General features: G+C 47.8%; 1 protein-coding gene across 1 annotated transcript in view; it reads left to right on the forward strand.

Moving 5' to 3' along the window:
• The window catches only part of scai (suppressor of cancer cell invasion), a gene marked incomplete at its 3' end in the record, with an annotated part of 40,737 nt that overhangs the window by 23,749 nt on the left and 7,444 nt on the right, over positions 1-9,544 (forward strand). The window contains exons 4-10 of the mRNA XM_080842168.1: positions 2,356-2,455; positions 4,361-4,443; positions 4,552-4,650; positions 5,230-5,326; positions 5,758-5,856; positions 6,461-6,613; positions 9,391-9,492. Coding sequence (XP_080698294.1) covers positions 2,356-2,455; positions 4,361-4,443; positions 4,552-4,650; positions 5,230-5,326; positions 5,758-5,856; positions 6,461-6,613; positions 9,391-9,492 — 733 coding nt within the window. The remainder of the gene's footprint in view (positions 1-2,355; positions 2,456-4,360; positions 4,444-4,551; positions 4,651-5,229; positions 5,327-5,757; positions 5,857-6,460; positions 6,614-9,390; positions 9,493-9,544) is intronic.

The raw sequence follows: 9,544 nt of genomic DNA on the forward strand, positions 1-9,544 counted from the left end.
CTTCCCTCCCTCACTCTCTCTCTTTCCCTCCCTCACTCTCTCTCTTTCCCTCCCTCACTCTCTCTCTCTCTTTCCCTCCCTCACTTACTCTCTCTCTCTTTCCCTCCCTCACAATCTCCTTCCCTCCCTCACTCTCTCTCTTTCCCTCCCTCACTCTCTCTCTTTCCCTCCCTCACTCTCTCTCTTTCCCTCTCTCTTGCTATCTTTCTCTCTAACTTTCCCTTGCCCCCCCCCCCTCCTTCTTTCACTCACTCTTACACACATACTAGCCTCATCTCTTTCTCTCTTTTTTTCTTTTACACACACACACACACACACACACACACACACACACACTACCCTTTCTCTTTTGCTGTTTCTGTCTATCTCTTTGTTTCTCCCTCTTTCTCTCATTCTCTTTCCTTTCTTCTTTATCTCCCACTCCCTAGGTCTTTCCATCTCTAAGCCTCTCTCTGATACTTCATCCTCCCGGTCTCCCTCTCTCTCTCTCTCTCCCTCTCTCTCTCTCTCTCTCTCTCTCTCTCTCTCTCTCTCTCTCTCTCTCTCTCTCTCTCTTCCTCCCTCCCGTTTCCTTTCATCTTTGCTCTCTCCCCTCTGCGGTTTGTCTCACACACACAAACACACCTCCATTCTCACATTAGTAACACCCACAACCGCCTGTGTCATTTCTACCCGTCTGTCTGTCTGTTTGTTTGATTGGCCTCAAATTATTTATTTATTTCGCCCGTGCCTTTCCAACGCAAGCAAACGGCAGAACCGTAACATTCTCAGTCTGAGAGACGTCTGTTTGTCTGCACGGTCTACTAAAGATGGTGTGTGTGTGTGTGTGTGTGTGTGTGTGTGTGTGTGTGTGTGTGTGTGTGTGTGTGTGTGTTAGTCTACTAAAGATGAAAGGGTTTTGGTTTTGTTCTCCGCTCTTCGCTCAGTCTTCCTGACAGTTCCCCTCAGTGCAGAGATGCCACGAGTCTTAGATGTGAAAGCGCTCTTGGCTGCAAGGGAACTTGCAGGGCGTGTGTGTGCATGTGAGACAGACAGCGTCCTCTGCATGTGAGACAGCGTCCTCTGCGTGTGAGACAGCGTCCTCTGCATGTGAGACAGACAGCGTCCTCTGCGTGTGAGACAGCTTCCTCTGCATGAGAGACAGACAGCGTCCTCTGCATGTGAGACAGACAGCGTCCTCTGCGTGTGAGACAGCGTCCTCTGCATGAGAGACAGACAGCGTCCTCTGCGTGTGAGACAGACAGCGTCCTCTGCATGTGAGACAGACAGCGTCCTCTGCGTGTGAGATAGACAGCGTCATCTGCGTGTGAGACATCGCGAGACAGTGTCCTCTGCGTGTGAGACAGACATCGTCTTCTGCGTTTGAGACAGACAGCGTCTTCTGTGTGTGAGACAGCGTCCTCTGCGTGTGAGACATCGTCCTCTGCGTGTGAGACAGACATCGTCCTCTGCGTGTGAGACAAACATCGTCCTCTGAGTGTGAGACAGTGTCCTCTACGTGTGAGACAGCGTCCTCTGCGTGTGAGACATCGTCCTCTGCGTGTGAGACATCGTGAGACAGTGTCCTCTGCGTGTGAGACAGACAGCGTCCTCTGCGTGTGAGACATCGTGAGACAGTGTCCTCTGCGTGTGAGACAGACATCGTCTTCTGCGTGTGAGACAGACAGCGTCTTCTGTGTGTGAGACAGCGTCCTCTGCGTGTGAGACATCGTCCTCTGCGTGTGAGACATCGTGAGACAGTGTCCTCTGCGTGTGAGACAGACATCGTCTTCTGAGTGTGAGACAGTGTCCTCTGCGTGTGAGACAGCGTCCTCTGCGTGTGAGACATCGTCCTCTGCGTGTGAGACATCGTGAGACAGTGTCCTCTGCGTGTGAGACAGACAGCGTCCTCTGCGTGTGAGACATCGTGAGACAGTGTCCTCTGCGTGTGAGACAGACAGCGTCCTCTGCGTGTGAGACATCGTGAGACAGTGTCCTCTGCGTGTCAGATAGACAGCGTCCTCTCCATGTGAGACATCGTCCTCTGCGTGTGAGATGGACAGCGTCCTCTGCATGTGAGACATCGTCATCTGCGTGTGAGACAGACAGCGTCCTCTGCGTGTGAGACAGACAGCGTCCTCTGCGTGTCAGACGGACAGCGTCCTCTGCGTGTGAGACAGCGATGAGGACATCAGTCACCGCCCCTCAGCAGCATGGCTGCTGATTGATAAATCAAACTGACCCTTGAATCCTCTCTCCATCTCTCCCTCTCTCTCTCTCTCTCTCTCGCTCTCTCTCTCTCCCTTTTTCTCTCTCCCTTTCTCTCTTTATCCCTTTCTCTCTCTCTCTCTCCCTCGTTCTCTCTCGTTTCTGCAGAGATCTGCCCCAGTATGGGCACAAGCAGTGGCAATCCTACTTCGGCCGCACGTTCGACGTCTACACCAAGCTGTGGAAGTTCCAGCAGCAGCACAGGTCAGTGTGGCCGCCCTGAGCTCAGCACTGAGGGAGAGATGAGAGCATCAAAGCACACAGATAGGGCTGCTCAGAGAAGAAGAGAGAGAAGAGGGAGAGGGAGAAGAGAGGGAGAGATAGACAATAGAAGGGAGAATTGAGCACACAGATAGGGCTGTTCAGAGAAGAAGAGAGAGAAGAGAGAGAGAAGAGGGAGAGGGAGAATTGAGCACACAGATAGGACTGTTCAGAGAAGAAGAGAGAGAAGAGGGAGAGGGAGAAGAGGAAGAGAGAGAGAGAAGAGGGAGAGAGAGAAGAGGGAGAGATAGACAATAGAAGGGAGAATTGAGCACACAGATAGGGCTGTTCAGAGAAGAAGAGAGAGAAGAGAGAGAGAAGAGGGAGAGGGAGAATTGAGCACACAGATAGGACTGTTCAGAGAAGAAGAGAGAGAAGAGGGAGAGGGAGAAGAGGAAGAGAGAGAGAAGAGGGAGAGAGAGAAGAGGGAGAGATAGACAATAGAAGGGAGAATTGAGCACACAGATAGGGCTGTTCAGAGAAGGAGAGAGAGAAGAGGAAGAGAGAGAGAAGAGGAAGAGAGAGAGAAGAGTGAGAGAGAGAAGAGGGCGAGAGAGAGAAGAGTGAGAGAGAGAGAAGAGGGAGAGAGAGACAATAGAAGGGAGAATTGAGCACACAGATAGGGCTGTTCAGAGAAGGAGAGAGAGAAGAGGAAGAGAGAGAGAGAATTGAGCACACAGATAGGGCTGTTCAGAGAAGGAGAGAGAGAAGATGGAGAGAGGGGAGAGGAAAGAGGGGAGAGAGAGAGAGAGATAGAAGAGGGAGAGAGACACAATAGAGAGAGGGATAATTGAGCACACAGATAGGGCTGTTCAGAGAAGGAGAGAGAGAAGAGGGAGAGAGAGAAGAGGGAGAGAGGGGAGAGGAAAGAGGGGAGAGAGAGATAGAAGAGGGAGAGAGTGACAATAGAGAGGGAGAGAGAGAGGGAGAATTGAGCACACAGATAGGGCTGTTCAGAGAAGGAGAGAGAGAAGAGGGAGAGATAGAAGAGGGAGAGAGAGAAGAGGGAGAGAGAGACAATAGAGAGAGGGAGAATTGAGCACACAGATAGGGCTGTTCAGAGAAGAAGAGAGAGAAGGGGGAGAGAGGGACAAGAGAGAGAGGGAGAATTGAGGAAGGAATGTGGTTTAAGTTATAGAGGGGAAGATACTCAAGGAAAGTGATAGCGGGATAGAGGAGGGAAGTCTTGGAAGCTTATAGCGAGAGGGAAAGAGCGAGAATGCGAGAGAGAGAGAGGGGAGGAGACGAAGGAAGAGAGGATTAAGTCTGAGGAGTCCTAAAGTAAAGTTTTTATTAATAAATCATGTGATGGATAGGACGTCTCAAGCTGAATATATTTAGCCTCAACTCTGAGAGCTGCGGAAGGTCATTACAGAGCCACAAAGAGGAAGCACCTCCAAAATTAGATTGGACACATAAAGGAGAGCGAGAGAAGGATAGGAAGAAAGAGAGAGAAGGAAAGGAAGGGAGAGAGAGAGACAGAGAGAGATGAAGGAGTAGATTTTGCGACAGGATGAGATGAGCAGGGAAGAGAGGAAGATTGAGATGAAGGATGAGAAGAGAAAAGAAGAGAAGAGGAACGATGGGATCAGTATCCCAGAGTGTTTGCATCAACAGAATGTGTTTGAGTAAGAATGGGAGTCGAAAGATACAGTAAAACATTGATAATCAATTGAAAGGAAAGTGTTGAGGAAACATTTACCTAATATTGAGTTACATAAAAGACCATTTCATTTTAATTCCCTTTGTGTGTGTGTGTGTGTATGTCTGTGTGTTTGTGTGTGTGTGTGTGTGTGCATGTGTGTGTGTGTGTGTGTGTGTGTGTGTGTGTGTGTGTGTCGAGAGCAGACAGGTGCTGGACAATCGGTACGGCCTTAAACGATGGCAGATCGGGGAGGTCGCCTCCAAGATTGGCCAACTGTACTACCACTATTAGTAAGAGCGCCTCTTAACCTCCACCTGCACTCTCCCATAGCCGCCATCTTGGCTCCCAGTGTCTCCCAGTGCAACTGAGTGTCTTGTCCCCTTTGTTTCTCCTTTCAGCCTCCGCACGTCGGAAACCAGCTACCTGAACGAAGCCTTCTCCTTCTACTCGGCCATCCGCCAGCGCTCCTACTACTACCAGGTCAGCAAGGAGGAGAGGTGAGTGAGGGAGCAGCGCTCCTGCTGAGGGGGAGATCGGGGAGCGTTTGGGTTCTAGACTAGACCAATCGATCGGGGAGCGTTTGGGTTCTAGACTAGACCAATTGATCGGGGAGCGTTTGGGTTCTAGACTAGACCAATCGATCGGGGAGCGTTTGGGTTCTAGACTAGACCAATCGATCGGGGAGCGTTTGGGTTTCGAGGTTCACTTCACAACTGCGTGCGTCAATCATTTTTTATTGGATTTCACATAAATGTATACAATGACACAATAATAACTGACAATTTTACATTAAAGTTGGTCATAATGCATACAGATGAAATTAAAATCCAAATATACAAAATCAACTCTACAAAATAAAATGTAATAAAATAAATGAATTTATTAAATAATAAAAACACTTGTGAGACTTTGGTCTCTCTTTTTAATTTTTGTTTCTCTGTTCTTCCCATTCTCCCTGTCTTTGTCCTCTTCTTTTTGTTCTCTTTATTCCTCTCTGTGCTCCTCGTCTCTCTCCTTTCTCTCCCTCTCCTCTCCTCTCCTCTTGTCTGCTCCTCTCCTGTCCTGTTCTCCTGCAGGCCTGAGTTGGTTGTGAAGAAGCTGAGGTACTATGCCCGCTACATCGTGGTGTGTTTGCTCCTAAACAAGATGGACCTCGTCAAAGTTTTGGTGAAGGTAGAGACACCTTGGAGTCATTCAAGTGTGTGTGTGTGTGTGTGTGTGTGTATGTGTGTGTGTGTGTGTGTGTGTGAGACAGAGAGGAAGGGAGTGCTACAGACATGACATGATTAAATCCATGACAATGATTGATTGCACATCCTTCAATTCATTATCTGTGTGTGTATGTGTGCATGTGCATTTGTAGTGTGAGGTGTGTGTGTGTGTGTGTGTGTGTGTGTACCTGTGTGTGTGTACATGTGTATGTGTGTGTGCATGTGCATGTGTGTACTTTCTGTGACTGTGTATGTGTGTGTGCGTGCATGCACTTGTGTTTATGCATGTATACGTGTACTATCTGTGACTGTGTGTGTGTGTGTGTGTGTGTGCACCTGTGTGTATGCATATAAACGTGTACTACCTGTGACTGTGTGTGTGTGTGTGTGCAGGAGCTGTCTGAGGAGATCGAGGACTACACCCAGCGGTTTAACACCGAGGACCAGCTGGAGTGGAACCTGGTGCTGCAGGAGGTGGCTGCCTTTGTGGAGGTGAGAGCAGGAGGTGTGGCCTATGAGTGAGTGCAGGAGGTGTGGCCTATGAGTGAGTGCAGGAGGTGTGGCCTATGAGTGAGTGCAGGAGGTGTGGCCTATGAGTGAGTGCAGGAGGTGTGGCCTATGAGTGTGCAGGAGGTGTGGCCTATGAGTGCAGTGTGGAGGTGTGGCCTATGAGTGAGTGCAGTAGGTGAGTACAGGAGGTGTGGTCTATGAGTGAGTGCAGGAGGTGGCTGCCTTTGTGGAGTGTGCTCCCCTCCCCAGCCCCAGTGCCATTAGTGCACAGCTGGATGTAGAGGACAGGGACTCAATGAATCATGAGCCCTCATCTTTACTCATGGAGCGCCAATCCACTATGATTTATTAATGTATGCCTGTGTGTCTGTGTGTGTGTGTGTGTGTGTGTGTGTGTGTGTTCTATGTTTGTGTGTCTTTATGCTGATGTGTGTCTGTGTGTGTGTGTGTGTTATGTTTTTGTGTCTTTATGCTGATATGTGTGTATCTTGTTGCTTATGTGTGTGTGTGTGTGTGTTTGTGTGTGTGCGTGTGTGTGGTGTGTGTGTGTGTGTGTGTTGCTGTCTGTTTCACCTCGTTTCTTCAGGCGGACCCGGTGATCGTGCTGAATGACGACAACGCCGTGGTGATCACGTCCAATCGGCTGCTGGAGGGGGGCGTGCCCCCGCTGGAGCAGGGCATGGTGGTTGGTCAGCTCACCCTGGCCGACGCCCTCATCGTCGGCAACTGCTCCGCTCAGGTTTCTCCCCTGTCTCCCTTTACCGGAGTGTTCTCTGACGCCAGGCTTACACTGTGCAATCTATACACAGATTTACTGTCATTTAGTATCGTCACTTAATTTCATCATGAATTGGATAGCTTAATTAATGTGTTCAGTAAATTGTATCATGTTCAAATAAGTTACAATAAGCTACGCGTCGGGCCTAACAACACCCTCGAACAGTACATTATTGACGATACAGTACTGCCTCTCCTACCTTATTGCTTAATTAACAAACGTGTTTAACAGTGAAGGAAACGTTTTAAACTGAATGAACACATGAGGAGTTTGTCTTGTTGTGCAGCGTAAGCCTGAGTCTGTGGTTCTCATTTCCTGTGTTGTCATTTCCTGTGGTCTCATTTCCTGTGCTGTCCCATCGATTTCACAAAATACCATTATATTATATTTTACACTTTTACACCAACAAAGCAATTCTGACACTATCAAACCGAAATGAGCCTGTTGGGAGAAACGATAATATAATAATAATAATAATAATAATAATAATCTTCTTCATTGGTGTCATAGGAACTAACAAAATAACAAAAATTATTTCCATTTTGCAAAGACAAACCTTTCCCCGAAATCTTTTCCATATAAATGTGATCTGGTGTAAATGTGGTCACCCTGTGAAAAACAAGTCTTCTCTTTGTACTATCTTCCTCCGACAACTCTCTCTGTATCACTCTACACTCATTTGCTGCCTGCACAGGATAACATGGAAGTAAAGGTAGGCTGCTCTTTTATTGAAATAAATCCGTTATCAGACCAACACTGAGCAACAGGCTTGGCATTGATGAGATCAAATCATGTGATAATGAAATGGTCATGGTTATTACATGACGAAATTGTGGTACCAGTCTGAAAGATTTTCATGGCTTTTTCAATCCAGAACATGTAGTTCCTATCACGTTCCTTGCTGAAGAATTTGGACTTCAAATTTTATCCAAAAATGGCTAACTAGTGCCTTAAAAGTCCTAATGGCATTGTTTGGCTGTAAACCAGTATAATGGTATTTGGTGAAAAATGATTGCTCACCCCCTCTTATTTTACTGGCTCTGGTTAAGCTTGTCTTTGTTGCTCTATACACCAAGCTTGAGTCCTTTTTTTCCTTTTCTCAGTCCATCTGCCTCATTGATCAGAAGCACTAGAGGTCTGTGAGGTGTCTGGGTCATCTGGGCTTGATCAGAAGCACTAGAGTTCTGTGAGGGGTCTTGGTTATCTGGGCTTGATCAGAAGCACTAGAGTTCTGTGAGGTGTCTGGGTTATCTGGGCTTGATCAGAAGCACTAGAGTTCTGTGAGGGGTCTGGGTCATCTTGGCTTGATCAGAAGCACTAGAGGTCTGTGAGGTGTCTGGGTCATCTGGGCCTCGGACGCTTGATAAACCTTTGCTCCTTACTTGGAAAATGGTTTGAGAAAGTATCACTGTGGTGTCAACATGGCAACATTTGTTTAATAGCTGAAACAACCTATACCATAGTCTAAAGGCACTGTCTCCCCACATCCTGCGGTGGTCACGATTCATTTCTGCCCTGTTAATGGCTGACAGGTATTGATCTTGAAAACTGAAATAGTAATGTGGAAAAAGCTCTTAAACTGGCTGAACCGCTTTGAACATGTTAGATGCCCACAAGACCAGGTCCCAGTTCTTTCCCTGATCTTTCTCACACTGAACTCTAGTTCCAGTTCCCCAGTTCTCTTTAGTTCCAGTTCTTCCAGTGCTCTTTAGTTCCAGTTCCCCAGTTCTCTTTAGTTCCAGTTCTCCCAGTGCTCTTTAGTTCCAGTTCTTCCAGTTCTCTTTAGTTCCAGTTCTTCCAGTTCTCTTTAGTTCCAGTTCTCCAGTTCTCTTTAGTTCCAGTTCTTCCAGTTCTCTTTAGTTCCAGTTCCCCAGTTCTCTTTAGTTCCAGTTCTTCCAGTTCTCTTGCCTACCGCTCTGCCCCAGTGTGTGCTTGTCCAGTTTAAACAGACAGGTTGGAGGTTTGATCATAAATAGCTGTGTGTCTGCAGTCAGGAGGCCTGTTGTTGCAGGCAGTGTGGTGTGTTAATGGTGTTGTGTCAGGTGTCTGCAGTCAGTCGGCCTGTTGTTGAAGGCAGTGTGGTGTGTTTAATGGTGTTGCGTCAGGCTCTGAGATGGTGCTGTTATGTTTGGAGGTCTCTGGTGTGTGTTGCTATGGCGACTCACCTGCGGGACCTTTGGCACTCTGAGCTGTGTTACTATGGTGCAGTAGAGGAGGGATCTGATCTCATGTGTGGGTTTTCTTTTCTGAGGTGACTTAGCTGCAAGATCTGTAATCTCTTGTGTCCATTGCCATGGCACAGTCTTCAATTCTCTGATGTGTGTGTGTGTGTGTGTGTGTGGATGTGTGTGTTTGTGTGTGTGTGTGTGTGTTTGTGTGTGTGTGTGTGTGTGTGTGTGTGTTGGTGTGTTTGTGTTGGACATTCTCTTTATTTGGAATAACCCATTGAGATGTACCGTGTGTGTGTGTTTGTGTTTGTGGTGTGGCAAGTGTAAGGTGTGAGTTCCTGGTTCAGGAAGTTAGATCTTTGATGTGGTTTTGAGGTTTTTAGGGTGGTGTAGTGAGTTTTTTCGTGTGTGTGTGTGTGTGTGTGTGTATGTGGTTTATATATTTGTGTGTGTGTGTGTGTGTTTGTGTGTGTGTGTGCATAAATGTTCAGCTCTCAGCTGTCCCAGGTCTGGGGCGTGTGTACTGTGTGTGTACATGCTGAGTTGTGCGATGTGTGTGGCTCTCCACAGGTGAAGTTCAGTGAGCTGACCGTTGACATGTTCCGCATGCTGCAAGCCCTGGAGAGAGAGCCAGTCAACCTGGCCACACAGACCAACAAGACCGGGACCATGGTGAGGGCACTGGAGCACTTGACACCACACCTCTCTCTCTCTCTTTCAGCCT

Source organism: Sprattus sprattus, assembly GCF_963457725.1.
Source record: "Sprattus sprattus genome assembly, chromosome: 7".
In the NCBI taxonomy this organism is placed as follows: domain Eukaryota; kingdom Metazoa; phylum Chordata; class Actinopteri; order Clupeiformes; family Clupeidae; genus Sprattus; species Sprattus sprattus.